The sequence below is a fragment of the Carcharhinus amblyrhynchos genome, chromosome 18 (assembly GCF_965287045.1).
Source record: "Carcharhinus amblyrhynchos chromosome 18, sCarAmb.v2.hapA, whole genome shotgun sequence".
Classification (NCBI taxonomy): Eukaryota; Metazoa; Chordata; class Chondrichthyes; order Carcharhiniformes; family Carcharhinidae; genus Carcharhinus; species Carcharhinus amblyrhynchos.
In genome coordinates this window covers 4,413,107-4,428,715 of record NC_137341.1, presented here as the reverse complement: position 1 = coordinate 4,428,715, position 15,609 = coordinate 4,413,107, and the positions used below count along the sequence as shown (strand labels likewise).

Below are 15,609 nucleotides of genomic sequence, written 5' to 3'. Positions count from 1 at the left end.
GGAATGCCCACATGAGACACGACAGGTGCCCAGCGAGAGAACGCACTGGAGGCGTACAGGTGATTATACCCCTGCTTGTGCCCGATGGGGGGGTGAAGGAGGGGCACGGATTGGGTGGTGGGGGGTTGCCGCGCAGTTCACTGGTAGTGGGGGTGGAATGTTCAATTTTGATTAAAATCAGGACACCATCTGAATGCAGCACCCTGACGGTTTTACAAGTTGCTGGCGGGCATGGCCCTGTGTGGATGTGATGTCGTGGGATCTTGGATTTTAAAGTGTCTAAGAACACAGCGGTAAGCTGACGGCGTGGCTGACAGACCACTCTCCGTCCTCCCCGTCCAAGGTAACACTTCACCAGAAATCCGCTCTCTGCATCTTTCCCCTTTTCTGGAAGTGCTGAAGGCCTCACAGCTTGGGAACAATCCGATTACATAGAACACCACAGCACAAACAGGCCCTTCGGCCCACAAGTTGCACCGATCATATCCCTATCTACCAGGCCTATCTGTAACTCTCAATCCCATTAAATCCCATGTACTCATCCAGAAGTCTTTTAAAAGACCCCAGCGGGTTCGCCTCCACCACCACCGACGGCAGCCGATTCCACTCACTCACCACCCTCTGAGTGAAAAACTTACCCCTGACATCTCCTCTGTACCTGCTCCCCAGCACCTTAAACCTGTGTCCTCTCGTAGCGACCATTTCAGCCCTGGGAAATAGCCTCTGAGAATCCACCCTATCTATTCCTCTCAACATTTTATAAACCTCTATCAGGTCACCTCTCAATCTTCGTCTCTCCAGGGAAAAGAGACTGAGCTCCCTCAACCTATCTTCATAAGGCATGCCTCCCAATCCAGGCAACATCCTTGTAAATCTCCTCTGCACCCTCTCAATAGCTTCCACACCCTTCCTGTAGTGAGGCGACCAGAACTGCGCACAGTACTCCAAGTGAGGCCTGACAAGGGTCTTATAAAGTTGCAGCATTACCTCCCGACTCCTAAACTCAATCCCTCGATTAATGAAGGCTAGTACACCGTACGCCTTCTTGACCACATCTTCCACCTGCGAGGCCGATTTAAGAGTCCTGTGGACCCGGACCCCAAGATCCCTCTGATCGTCTACACATGGGAAGCAGGAGGTAGAGTTCAGAACACAGTTCGCAGCGAGAGGTTTCGAGTACAGGAGCAGGGATGTGTTGTAGATGTTACACAGGGCCTTGCTGAGGCCATACCTGGAGTGTTGTGTTCACCTCCTTTTTCGAGGAAGGATGTTCTTGCTCTCGAGGGAGTGTAGCGAAAGTTTACCAGGCTGATTCCGGGGGATGGTGGACTGATGTGTGAGGAGAATTTGACTCGGTTAGGATTGTTTTCACTGGAGTCCAGATGAATGAGGGGGAGGGAATCTCATCGGGACTTATAAAATTCTAACAGGACTAATCAGGATGGATGCAGGGAGGACGTTCCTGATGATGGGGGAGTCCAGAACCAGGGGTCACAGAATGAGGATTCGGGGTAGACCATTTAGGACGGAGATGAGGACACATTTCTTCACCCAAAGAGTGGTGAGCCTGTGGAATTCATTACCACAGGAGGTAGTGGGTGCCAAAATATTGAGTGTATTCAAGAGGAGGTTAGATATCGCCCTTGGGGCACATGGGGTCAAAGGTTATCGGGAGAAAGCAGGATGAGTCTATTGAGTTGGATGATCAGCCATGTTCGTGGTGAATGGTGAAGCAGGCTCGAAGGGCTGAATGGCCTCCTCCTGCTCCTATCTTCTCTGTTGACTTCACAAGTCAGAGTGCAGACTGCCATTATGAACAAAATATAACTTGGAAAAAAAGAAATCGTCAAGTCGATTTGTGAGGGACTGTTGTGACCATCTCTCTCTTTCCCACCCTCCCTCGGTGCCCATTCCATGGCAGTAATGATGTGAGTGCCATCCTGCCAAACTGAATATCTGGGACAATAATGGAAATTTGCACGTGATACCACACACCTCTGCCTGGGAACACAAACATTCCCCATACCCGTTCTGTGGATAGTTGCCAAGAGTAAACCATGTGCAATCTCCTCTTCTCTGACTGGAGCACCACTTGTAGCTCGTTCACATTAAACCTGCCTCTGCTCTGAAAGGCCTCAAACTGTGCAATAACCGGGCAGAAGAGGCAGCATCCTTTGTAACTTTGGGATTTAGACAGTTTGCAGGCAAACACGTTCTTACCGAGCACTCTTTCTCCGAGGTTTGAACACATCCTGACTTGTCGTTTCGTACACAGCAGGCTGATTTATTCTCCTCGTCTCTTTTCAGTGTAATTAATTCATGGACTTGCTGGTCTTGCCTCATACAAGGTGAGAACTTTGCTCCAAGGTGAATTAAGGCTTCCTGCAACAGGAAGAACATGGTCATGGGGGAGGCACGGTGGCACAGGGGTTCGCACTGTTGCCTCACAGCGCCAGGGGCCCAGGTTCAATTCTTGGCTTGGGTCACTGTCTGTGCGGAGTCTGCACATTCTCCCAGTGTCTGTGTGGGTTTCGGCTGGGTGCTCCTGTTTCTTCCCACAGTCCTAAGATGTGTGGGTGAAGATGCATTGGCCATGCTAAATTGCCCCTTAGTGTCAGTGCACAGGGTTACAGGAATAGGGCATGGGTGGGATTGTGGTCGGTGCAGGCTTGATGGGCTGAGTGGCCTCCTCCTTCTGCACCGTAGGGATTCTATGATGGAAGAATCAATCAAAAGCCCCATTTAATCATTAATTCAGTGGAGCGGGAGTATCTGTGAGGGACACAACAGTGTCCGTTTTGAGTGTGGCATGCAAGATCGTTGAGTTACACAGACCAACATGCAATGTGAGGGAGAATAAGGTGATCACCTTTGCTTCTCAGCATATGCAAGCACTCGTTACAGCTTCGCACTGTGTCTTGGACAGAATATTACAAGATTTAAATCGCACTGGCCAAACCAGCTTGTGATAACGTTCTTGTTTCCCCTGCACACTTGGCAGTTAAGAGCTAGTGGTTAGGGTTTGAAGAAATAAAACAGTACTATTGAAGATAAAACAAGCTTTCAAAGTTTTTCACCTTGCACTCATCAGAATATCAAAATCTCAAAGGGAGCCAGAATTTATACTTTATGAAAAGTGCATGCTCATTGGTTAACCAGTGGACTCTGGTCTGCGATAAGTGTTGCTGCCGCTCAAAATGCACCATGCAACAGTTAACCGCCAAGTTTTTGCTTCAATTCAAGACAGGCAAGTCTATGATTGGTCCAGATTGGGGAATGAACCAGGGAATGGCTCCCTCCAAGGTTTTGGTCGATTCAAAACAAAAAGGCACATTGTGTGAACGTGTCCTTTCAGGGCCCTCCCAGTGACTGCACGTCATTTCCAGCACCCAGAAGTGAGTCACGATAAAATACTGCTACTCATCGGAAAACAAAGCTAAGAGGGCGGTGGAGTAAATTTCCAGTGATGAGTATGGACTATGGGGGGGGAAGCAATGAGGTGTACGCTTTCATCAAATGCATCAAAAATACACTCAAGCTTCTCTGAGCTGAACGTCCCGCAGGCACTAAATTGAATTTTCAGACTAATTTACAAGCAACAATTTACAATGGAGTGTGGGGTCACAGCGTGGGGACTGCAGTGCATCAGTCTGATTACAGTGTATTATTACAGTGCACGAATATAGTGCATTAATATATGATTACAGAGCAGGGTGGGTGGTGGTATAGCTCAAACATGCTCTAATTTATATTTGTGAGGGGTTGAAGCAGGGGTTTCAAGCAGGGAAACTGAAAGCCCAATCCTTGGTGATAAGAACATAAGAAATAGGAGCAGGAGTCGGCCATCTAGCCCTTCGAGCCTGCCCCGCCATTCAATAAGATCATGGCTGATCTGAAGTGGATCAGTTCCACTTACCCGCTTTCTCCCCATAACCCTTAATTCCCCTGTCTATCAGAAATCTATCTACCCGTGACTTAAATATATTCAACGAGGTAGGCTCCACCACTTCAACGGGCAGAGAATTCCAAAGATTCACCACCCTCTGGTCACTACCCTCTAGCGAAGGGGATTGAATATAAAAGCAGGGAGGTCTTGCTGCAACTGTACAGGGCACTGGTGAGGCCGCAGCTGGAGTACTGTGTGCAGTTTTGGTCGCCACACTTGTGCAAGCATATTTTGGCCTTGGAGGGAGTGCAGAGGAGGTTCACTAGGCTGATACCGGAGATGAGGGGGTTGGACTATGAAGAGAGACTAAATAGACTGGGTCTGTACTCGTTGGAGTTCAGAAGGCTGAGGGGGGATCTTACAGAGAGATATAAGATAATGAAGGGGATGGATAGGATAGAGGTAGAGAGATTCTTCCCACTCAGAAAGGACAGCAGGACTAGAGGGCACAGCCTCAAGATAAGGGGGGGCCAGTTTAGATCGGAGTTGAGGAGGAACTTCTTCACTCAAAGGGTGGTGAATCTCTGGAATTCTCTGCCCGTTGAAGTGGTGGAGGCTACCTCGCTGAATATATTTAAGTCACGGGTAGATAGATTTCTGATGGACAGGGGAATTAAGGGTTATGGGGAGAAAGCGGGAAAGTGGAACTGATCCACTTCAGATCAGCCATGATCTTATTGAATGGCGGGGCAGGCTCGAGGGGCTAGATGGCCGACTCCTGCTCCTGTTTCTTGTGTTCTTTCCCACCATGGTGAGCAGCACATTTACTGGGGTGTGCGTCCTGCCTGCTGGTTCACAGAGTCATTTAGCACCTGACAGACGGCTGAACTTTCAAGCCGTTCTCTATGCACGGAAATTCAGGAGCAGAAATGACCAAATCCAAGATAGATAAACTGAATATTATTTAAAAAGCTGTATACACACTCCAGAGATTAACCATGGTTTTAATTCCAATGCTACTCAAAGAAATTCAACAAAAAGCTTCTAAACAGAATTCAAACTCACTCACAGAGTTTGGTCCAATCCAGAAATTTTCTTGCTGCACAAATTTAACATTTTCATAGACACCTTTATTTCTTAAAATCTGTGAAAGCAAATGAGAATGATTAAATCCACGATAACAAATGTGAAGCAAAATCAGACGCGCGTCAGAGTGAGAACACAATCAACGAGACGGCTGCGGTTCACCAGAGACATGAAGCTGGACTGTGGGTTGGGTCTGACACCAGTGGAAGGGTTCTGGTGTGGGGGAAGGAGTGGTTTTGTCAGCCACCACAAGCTATCTTCCACCGTCCCCCCACAAGACTGAAAGGTACAATGGTTCTGCAAACCAAATTGAATCAGAGAATCCCCGACAGTGCCATTCGGCCCATCGAGTCTGTACTGACTCTCTGATAGAGCATCTTACCGTGGCCCTATTCCCGCATCCACGCATATTTCCTGCTCTAATCCACAGAATCGACACATCTTGGGGCACTAAGGAGCAATTTAGCACGGCCAATCAACCTGAACCTGCACTGAAGTGCAATAAGGGCAGCACGGTGGCACAGTGGTTAGCACTGCTGCCTCACAGTAACAGGGACCTGGGTTCGATTCCCGGCTCGGGTCACTGTTTGTGCAGAGTTTGTACATTCTCCCCGTGTCTGTGTGGGTTTTCTTGGGGTGCTCCAGTTTCCTTCCACTTTCTGGTTAGGGTGCATTGATCCAAATAGGCGCCAGACTCTGGTGACAAGGGGAATTTCGCACTTACTTCATCGTAGTGTTAACGTAAGCCTCATTTATGACTAATAATTAAATAAATTTGAAATTTAGCACGGCCAATCCACCTAACCTGCACATCTTTTGAAAGAGATATGGACAATTTCTTCTCTTAGTGGGTTGTTAGAATCTGGGAGTTTTTTCTCCAGACAGCAGTGACGTCTGAGTTATTGAAAATGATCAAGGCCGGGTTAGCTCAGTGAAGGGGAATGTTGGGGCGAAGGAAAGCAGAGACACAATCAGACCAACTGTGATCAGGCGGCGCAATGGTTAGCACTTCGAGTCCAGGGACCTGGGTTCGATTCCCTGCTTTGGGGCACTGTGTGGAGTTTGCACATTCTCCCTGTGTCTGCGTGGGTTTCCTCCGGGTGCTCCGGTTTCCTCCCACAGTCCAAAGATGTACGGGTTAGGTTGATTGGCCACGCTAAGGGGTTAACAGGGTAAATATGTAGGGTTACGGGAATAGGGCCTGGGTGGGATTGTGGTCAGTGCAGGCTCGATGGGCTGAATGGCCTCCTTCTGCACTGTAAGGATTCAACGATCCTACTCGATGAAGGGATTCCAAGATATCGAATGGAACAGCAGGCCCGAGAGGCCTACTCCCGCTCCTAATTCTTGCCCGTTCTTGTGCTAAGGGGCAGAATAGTCCCCAAGAACTCCTTAAAGGTTTCCTTTTAGACTTGGGACTGAGCTGAGGCTTCAAAGGGCTTCCCACAACTACCACACAGTCGCCACAACCTCTCTCCCCAGTGGTCTCCAGGAGTGGCAGCACGGTGGCACAGTCGCTCGCGCTGCTGCCTCACAGCACACCAGGGGCCCGGGTTCAATCCCCAGCTTGGGTACCTGTCTGTGGGGAATCTGCACATTCTCACCATGTCTGCATGGGTTTCCTCCATTCCCCCACAGCCCAAAGATGGGCGGGTTAGGTGGATTGGCCATGCTCAGCTGTTCCTTAGGATCAGGGGGATTAGCAGGGCAAATGCATGGGGTTACGGGGACAGGGCCTGGGTGGGATTGTGGTCGGTACAGACTTGACAGGCCAAATGGCCTCCTCCTGCACTGTAGGGATTCTATGATTCAATGTTATTCGTTCGATTTCCAGTCCCGCTTCCCTATCGCCGCCTGGCAGGGCAGTGAAAGAAATCTGTCTTGAAGCTGCATTATACAAATTCAGGTATTGTTGGAAGAGGAATATTAAACCCTTCCCGTTCACGTATTAAATATTATTAAACTTGCTTTCCTAACAAACTGTAAATGGCTGAGGGATCAAAGAAATGAGACATCTTGGAGTAAATTTTCCAGTCCCACGTGACGTGAGAACCACTGTGGGCGGGGAGGGAAAATTTGACGGAACATTTTAAAGTTTCGGGTTTGCACATCCTCCTCGTGTCTGCGTGGGTTTCCCTCCAGATGCTCCGGTTTCAAGTCCGAAGATGTGCGGGTGAGGCGGATTGGCTATGCTAAATTGTCCCTGTGTGTCAGGTGGATTAGCTTGGGTCAATATGTGGGGCTACGGGAATAGGACCTGGGTGGGGTTGTGCACCGATGGGCAGAATGGCCTCCCTCTGCACTGTAGGAATTCTATGATTGACTGACCTTGGGTGGGGATTTCTGGACTGGGGACGGATGTGACTGCAAATTCCTGCTAATTTTAACAGAGACCTGTGCGTGGAAACCATCGGGGTAAACATTGTTGAGGCATGTCAAATATTATGCGGAACTCCTTCAATGTAATTTGCTGTGACCTGTTAGTCAATTTGTTTAAATATGTTGACAGATGCGGGGGACAGGAAAAATAATCATTGCTTCCAGTCCTAATTAATGAGATGTTGCATTAAAAACACAGCTGTACTTCATTTTACAAGGAACAAATAAACACCAAAGACTCATGATTAGAGGCGAATATTAAACAGTCCAAATAATTGGAGTGTAACAAAATATTTATGCAGTTTAACAAACCGTATAGATGTGAACTTTTTTTTCAACAAAACATAATACGTGGTCACCCAAAAACAAACGGCCTCTGAGAATTAGGAGCTGGTGCTGGGTATGTCAGAGATTGCTTTGTGTTTGATCTGTTACTTACTGAATCGACAGTTTCATGTTGAGAAAATCCTATTGGAGCAATTCCATAGATACACACTGCTAGGATTGTGATCAATATGTGAACAAATGTAATCCAGTACGTGAAAAATGGTCTGTAAAAGGAAAAGGGAGCCACTGTTAGCGATCTATCAATTTGCACTGAACTCATCGTTTCAGCATTTCACAATCCAGTTCATGTAGAACTTACCCACAACGAAAACAGAAAAATGCTGGAAAATCTCAGCAGGTCTGACAGCATCTGTGGGGAGAGAATGGAGTCAATGTTTCCAGTCCAGGCAACCCTTCATCTCTGAGACTTTCTTAGACTTGAAACATTGGCTCTATTCTCTGTCTTGATGTGGAGGTGCCGGCGTTGGACTGGGGTAAACACAGTAAGAAGTCTGACAACACCAGGTTTAAGTCCAACCAATTTATTTGATAGTGAACTCGCAAGCTTTCGAGGTTCGCCCCTTCGCCAGGCGAACTCTCCATTCGCCTGACGAAAGGGCAAATCCCGAAAGCTTGTGAGTTTACTATCAAATAAATCAATTGGACTTAAACCTGGTGTGGTCAGACTTCTTACTGTGTTCTCTCTCTCCACAGATGCTGTCAGACCTGCTGAGATTTTCCAGCATTCTTCTGTTTTTGTTTGATTCCACAGTAATTTGCCTTTGTCGTAAAATTTAGTCTCTCCACAAGGTAATTCACAGTCCTAGTATTGACAGAGAAGGTGGGCTGTAGCTGACACACTTACGCCCTGTTGTTGGGTGGTCTGATTACAAGGAGACCCGCACAGCGATTGTTAAATTTAAATTAAGCCTCCAGTCACATTGTGGGCTGTAGGCTGCGAATGCATTCCCCATTTTTATATTTTTAACCATCCCAAACCTCCGTGGGGGTGGGACAAGGTTGGCTGGGCTGGGGGTGATGGTGGGGGGGGGGGGATGTTAAATACTGACGCCTGTGTGTTCTATGTGTCACATGAAGCCCATCTGATACATTACAAAACTGTACGAATGACAACACAAGCACAGTTTTAAAATTCCTGAAGGCTCCAAGCCTTCCAGACCAGCTGTCTCCTCGAGGGCCAACAAAACACGCAGCATGCCCAGGATAATAAACGGGAATAGCCGGGGAATTCCGGATCATGTCAATTTGATTCTTTTAACCTTTCTGCTGCGACGCTCCCTCAAATGGACATTCTCAACGGTCTCAGAAAAAGTCTACTGAGTCCAGATTGCAATCATCTTTCTCAATGAACAATGACACTGTTCTGCGCCTGTTTGGATGCACGCTCAACTTTATTCCGTTTCAGGACGTCAAGTTTTAAAAAGGTAGCATATTTTCCCCCCATATAATGCAGGGGAATCAAATTTCTGCACTGAGTCTTATGTAACTGAGGGATCGATTTTGTAACGAGGACTGCATGAACGATACCAACCATTTAACCCTAAATGTTGACAGCAGACGAGATCAGCTAAATATATTCAAAACTCAAGTATATCTGAATCTTCTTTACTGAAAATCCAAAACAGCAGCTAAGAAATTCTGATTCACGCACAGCTCTCTTGGGGTAAACTGCATTCTAAATTGCACTGTTTTTAAGGATGTTTTCAACACTTTTCTCCCCCCTTATATTTTCACTCATTTACATTGCACCAAACATATAACCCTGCATCATCCCAGCATTTTATAACATCATTTCAAAATAATAATTGTATTACAAATACCCCTTGGCTTGGCCACCTGATCAGTTTTGTTAATACAGCTGTACAAAACTCAGCACTTTAAACAGAAAGTCTACTCTCGGGTCAATCAGCGACCAGAGAATCATACCGCGCAGAATAATAGAACCCCTGCAGTGCAGAGAGGCCATTTGGCCCGTCGAGTTGGCACCGACCACAATCCCACCCAGTCGCAACCCTCATATCCTTTCACATTTACCCTCTAATCTTTCTCATCTACGCATCTCAGGACTCTAAGGGGCAATCTTTAGCACAGCCAATCAACCTAACCTCCACAACTTTGGACCGTGGGAGGAAGCTGGAGTACCCAGAGGAAACCCATGCAGACACGAGGAGAATGTGCAAACTCCACACAGAATCGAACCCAGGACCCTGGAGCTGTGAAGCAGCAGCGCTAACCACTGTGCTACCGTGCCACCCTTCAGCCCATCGAGTCTATGCTATCACATTAGAAACAACTGAACTCCCATCCAATCCCATCTGCCAGCACTTGGCCCATAGCCCTGAAATGTTAAGATGTGCCAAGTGCTCATCCAGGTATTTTTTAAAGCGTGTGAGACAACCCGCCTCTATCACCCTCCCAGGCAGCACATTCCAGACCGTCACCACCCTTTGGGTAAAAAGCCCCCGTTAAAGCCTCCTGCCCCTCACTTTGAACCTCTGTCCCCTCGTGACTGACCCTTCAACTAAGGGGAACAGACACTCCTTATCCACTCTGTCCGTGTCCCTCATTATCAATCAGGCCATCCCTCAGTCTTCTCTGCTCCAATGAAAACAGCTCAAGCCTACCCAACCTCTCTTCATAACTTAAATGTTCCATCCCAGGCAGCATCCTGGTGCATCTCCTCTGCACCCCCTCCAGCGCAATCACATCCTTCCGATAATGTGGCAATCAGTTCTCTAGCTGCGGTCTCACCACAGTTCGATACAACTCCAGCATGACTTCCCTGCCTTTGTAATCGATGTCTCGAGTGATAAACACAAGCCTTTTTCACCACCCTACTAACATGCCCTTCCATCTTCAGAGACCGGTGGACAAACATATCAGGGTCCCTTTGTGCCACAGAACTCCCTAGTTCAAGGTGAGAGGGGTGAGGTTTAACTCAGATCTCAGAGGGACGTATTTTACACAGAGGGTGGTGGGGGCCTGGAATGCGCTGCCAAGTAGGGTGGTGGAGGTGGACACGCTGGGATCGTTTAAGACTTATCCGGATAGCCACATGAGCAGACTGGGAATGGAGGGATACAAACGCATGGTCTAGTTGGACCAATGAGCGGTGCAGGCTTGGAGGGCCGAAGGGCCTGTTTCCTGTGCTGTACTGTATTGTATTTTTCTTTCCCTACCATTGAGTACCTCCTTGTCAAATTACTCCTTCCAAAGTGCACCACCTCACATCTTTCAGAGTTGAATTCCATCCGCCACTTATCCGCCCATTTGACACAGAACATAGAACCCTACAGTGCAGAAAGAGGCCCTTCGGCCCATCGAGTCTGCACCGAACACAATCCCACCCAGGCCCTATCCCCACACCCCGATACATTTACCCACTAATCCCTCTAACCTACACACCCCAGGACACTTAGGGGCAATTTTAGCACGGCCAATCAACCTAACCCACACATCTTTGGACTGTGGGAGGAAACCGGAGCACCCAGAGGAAATTCCACACAGACAGTGACCCGAGCCGGGAATCGAACCCAGGTCCCTGGAGCTGTGAAGCAGCAGTGGGAGCCCCACTGCCTCACAGCGCCAGGGACCCGGGTTCAATCCCAGCGGCACTGTGGTCCAGTGGGATAGCACTGCTGCCTCACAGCGCCAGGGACCTGGGTTCAATCCCAGCGGCACGGTGGTACAGCGGGTCAGCACTGCTGCCTCACAGCCAGGGATCCAGGTTCAATCCCAGTGGCACGGTGGTACAGTGGGTCAGCACTGCTGCCTCACAGCGCCAGGGACCCGGGTTCAATCCCAGCGGCACGGTGGTACAGCGGGTCAGCACTGCTGCCTCACAGCCAGGGATCCAGGTTCAATCCCAGTGGCACGGTGGTACAGTGGGTCAGCACTGCTGCCTCACAGCGCCAGGGACCCGGGTTCAATCCCAGCGGCACGGTGGTACAGCGGGTCAGCACTGCTGCCTCACAGCCAGGGATCCAGGTTCAATCCCAGTGGCACGGTGGTCCAGTGGGTTAGCACTGCTGCCTCACAGCGCCAGGGACCCGGGTTCAATCCCAGCGGCACGGTGGTACAGTGGGTTAGCACTGCTGCCTCACAGCGCCAGGGACCCGGGTTCAATCCCAGTGGCACGGTGGTACAGCGGGTCAGCACTGCCGCCTCACAGCCAGGGATCCAGGTTCAATCCCAGTGGCACGGTGGTACAGTGGGTCAGCACTGCTGCCTCACAGCGCCAGGGACCCGGGTTCAATCCAGGTTTCATCCCGAGTGTCAGCCAGAGACAAGACAAATCCTACAATTACCAACCGACCGTAGAAAATAAAGGGTAAATTCTCAAGACTGCAGGAGCAGAGAGACTGGGTGGGGAGGGTGATTCTCCGAGCTGGCTGCACTGCTCGAGTCAAACAACAGGCTGGGACACTGGAGCAGGAAAGATCTGAGAACCCTTAATGTGCAGAAAGAGGCCATTCAGCCCATCGAGTCTGCATTGACAGCAATCCTACCCCCATAACTTCACAGATACACCACATTAAGGGTCAATTTAGCTTGGCAAAGCAACCTGCACATCTTTGGACTGTGGGAGGAAATTGACGCACCCGGAAGAAACCCATGTAGACACGGTGAGAACGTGCCAATGCCACGTAGGCAGTGATCCGAGGCCGGAAAGGAGCCTGGGATACCTGGAGCTGTGAAACAGCACTGCCACCCCGCTGGATGTGAAAGTATCGGCGTGAGTGCGGAAATGATTCGCGGAATGGTTCCAGGGATGAGGAATTTCAGTTCTGAAGAATGATTGGAGAAGTTGGGACTGTTTTCCTCAGAGGGAAGAAAGCTGAGAGGAGACTTGACAGAGATATTCAAAATCATGAGGGATCTGGACAGAGGAGACAGCGAGAAACTGCTCCCGCTCATGCAAGCATCTGGAGTGAGAGGGCACGGATTTAAAGTTAAAGAAGCGACAATGATACGAGGAGAAACTTCTTCACAGAGCCAGTGTTTGGGAGACAGTGCTGGCTTTGTGGGGGAGGCAGATTCAGTTGAAACATTCATAAGAACATAAGAAATAGGAGCAGGAGTAGGCCATCTAGCCCTTCGAGCCTGCCCCGCCATTCAATAAGCTCATGGCTGATCTGTTGTGGCTCAGTTCCACATTCCCGCCCTCTCCCCATAACCCTTAATCCCCTCTCTTATCAAGAACCCATCAACCCGCTTCTTAAAAATATTTAGCGAGGTAGCCTCCACCACTTCAACGGGCAGAGAATTCCAGAGATTCACCACCCTTTGAGTGAAGAAGTTCCTCCTCAACTCCGTTCTAAACCGCCTCCCCTTTATCTTGAGGCTGTGCCCCCTAGTCCTACTGTCCTTTCTGAGCGGGAAGAGTCTCTCCACCTCTATCCTATCCATCCCATTCATCATCTTATATGTCTCAATGAGATCTCCCCTCATTCTTCTAAACTCTAACGAGTACAAGCCTAGTTTATTCAGCCTCTCCTCATAGCTCAACCCCCTCAACTCCGGTATCAGCCTAGTAAACCTCCTCTGCACTCCCTCCAGGGCCAAAATATCCTTGCGTAAGTGCGGCGCCCAAAACTGCACACAGTACTCCAGCTGCGGCCTCACCAATGCCCTATACAGCTGCAGCAAGACCTCCCTACTTTTATATTCAATCCCCCTCGCTATGAAGGCCAGCATTCAGAAGGGAATGAGACTGTTCACAGAAAGGAACAATGTGTTGGGTTATGGGGAGAAGGCAGGGGAATGGTATCAGGGGAGGCGCTTGTTTGAAGGGTTAGCAGAGACACAATGGGCCAAATGGCCTCCTTGTGCACTGTAACAAGTGGTCCGGGCAGGAGAGCAGGGAGGGAGGTTGGCTGGGGCTCCTGTTTTTAGCAATATTCTCTGTGAGATATGCCGTGCTTGGCCACTGGGCAAAGACAGGGTCACACTGGGCTGCCATGTTTAAATGGAGGTTTAAGCTGAGAGGGGAGAGGTACACAAGTGTCCAGAGGGACACTTTTTTTGCCCCCCCCACACAGAGGATGGTGAGTGTCTGGAACAAGCTGCTGGAGGTGGGTACAATTTTGTCTTTTTAAAAGTGTTTGGACAGTTACATGGGTATAAAGGGACATGGGCCAAATGCAGGCAATTGGGACGAGCATGGTGGTTATAAAATAAAAGGGGCAGCATGGACAAGTGGGGCTGAAGGGCCTGTTCCCATGCTTTAAACCTCTGTGACTTTAATTTGCTGTAATTACTGTCCAGGTCCACGCATGAAAGTTAAATTCTTGAGTTTGGTGGAAGAGCTAATCCAGTGCCTATCGAGCCGTTATCACAAATGGCACAATGAATTAAAAAGGAGGAATGGTCACTGGTACTTTAAATAGTGCCCCAAAATGTCAGCAATAGAGACATCCAACATAAGAACATAAGAAATAGGAGCAGGAGTCGGCCATCTAGCCCTTCGAGCCTGCCCCGCCATTCAATAAGATCATGGCTGATCTGAAGTGGATCAGTTCCACTTTCCCACTTTCTCCCCATAACCCTTAATTCCCCTGTCTATCAGAAACCTATCTACCCGTGACTTAAATATATTCAGCGAGGCAGCCTCCACCACATCAACGGGTAGAGAATTCCAGAGATTCACCACCCTTTGAGTGAAGAAGTTCCTCCTCAACTCCGATCTAAACTGCTCCCCCCCCTTATCTTGAGGCTGTGCCCTCTAGTCCTGCTATCCTTTCTAAGCAGGAAGAATCTCTCTACCTCCACCCTATCCATCTCCTTCATTATCTTGTCAGTCTCTATAAGATCCCCCCTCAGCCTTCTCAACTCTACAGACCCAGTCTATTCAGTCTCTCTTCATAAGCTAACCCCCTCATCTCCGGTATCAGCCTGGTGAACCTCCTCTGCACTCCCTCCAAGGCCAATATATCCTTCCTCGAGTGCGGCGACCAAAACTGCACACAGTACTCCAGCTGCGGCCTCACCAGTGCCCTGTACAGTTGCAGCAAGACCTCCCTGCTTTTATATTCTATCCCCCTCGCTATAAAGGCCGGCATCCCATTCGCCTTCTTGCCTTCAAGCAAATTTCTCATGAAAGAGAGTTAAAACGTCCAGGAAGGTGCTGTTCCTAAGTAACGCTCAGGAAGTTTCCGAATTCACACTGGAGTACAATTCTTACCGGTGATCGTCCATGTTATCTATTTGTTTCTTCACGTAGCTGTCAATCCGCTTGCGGTACGTTCGATTCGTCAGCTTTCCCACCATCCCCAGTCCGTAGGGTCGCTTTTCCTTGGCCAGTAGTTTCTTCACAGGGATGGCAATGCGCTGGCCTCTCCTCTGGCCACTCACACTCACCACCTCCTGCCGTAAGCGCACCTTGGGCTGGGCCGGTGCCCCTTCTTTCTGCTTCCGCCAGCCCCGTTCCAACGGGCTGAGGAAAGAAAACGAGGAAGGCTTTGTCAAACATTGACAAGTTTAAACATGTTCACGATGACTGTGAATGACTACCCTTGACCACTCTCATGTACGATGTGGAGATGCCGGCGTTGGACTGGGGTCAACACAGCGAGAAGTCTGACAACACCAGGTTAAAGTCCAACAGGTTTATTCGATAGTAAACTCACAAGCTTTCGGGGTTAACATTCACCTGATGAAGAGGGTATCCTCGAAAGCTAGTGAGTTTACTCTGAAATAAATCGGTTGGACTTAAACCTGGTGTGGTCAGACTTCTTACTGCACTCTAATGTACCCAGTTTCCTTGTGTAAATGTGCTATTGAAACAATTTTTTCCCACTATTTTCCTGTCCATTTTATTTACTGTCACAAGTCGGCTTACATTAACACCGCAATGAAGTTACTGTGAAAATCCTCTAGTCGCCACGCTCCGGCCCCTGTTCAGGTGCACC

At 48.9% G+C, this 15,609-nt stretch overlaps 1 protein-coding gene across 4 annotated transcripts in view; it reads right to left on the bottom strand.

The window, feature by feature from the left end:
* Positions 1-15,609, bottom strand: part of rhbdf1a (rhomboid 5 homolog 1a (Drosophila)) — a 163,150-nt gene that overhangs the window by 31,533 nt on the left and 116,008 nt on the right. For all 4 annotated transcript variants that reach the window (XM_080206281.1, XM_080206282.1, XM_080206284.1 and 1 more), the window contains 4 exons: positions 14,883-15,134; positions 7,791-7,902; positions 4,956-5,030; positions 2,221-2,382 (listed from right to left, as the gene is read on the bottom strand). In XM_080206281.1, coding sequence (XP_080062407.1) covers positions 2,221-2,382; positions 4,956-5,030; positions 7,791-7,902; positions 14,883-15,134 — 601 coding nt within the window. The remainder of the gene's footprint in view (positions 1-2,220; positions 2,383-4,955; positions 5,031-7,790; positions 7,903-14,882; positions 15,135-15,609) is intronic.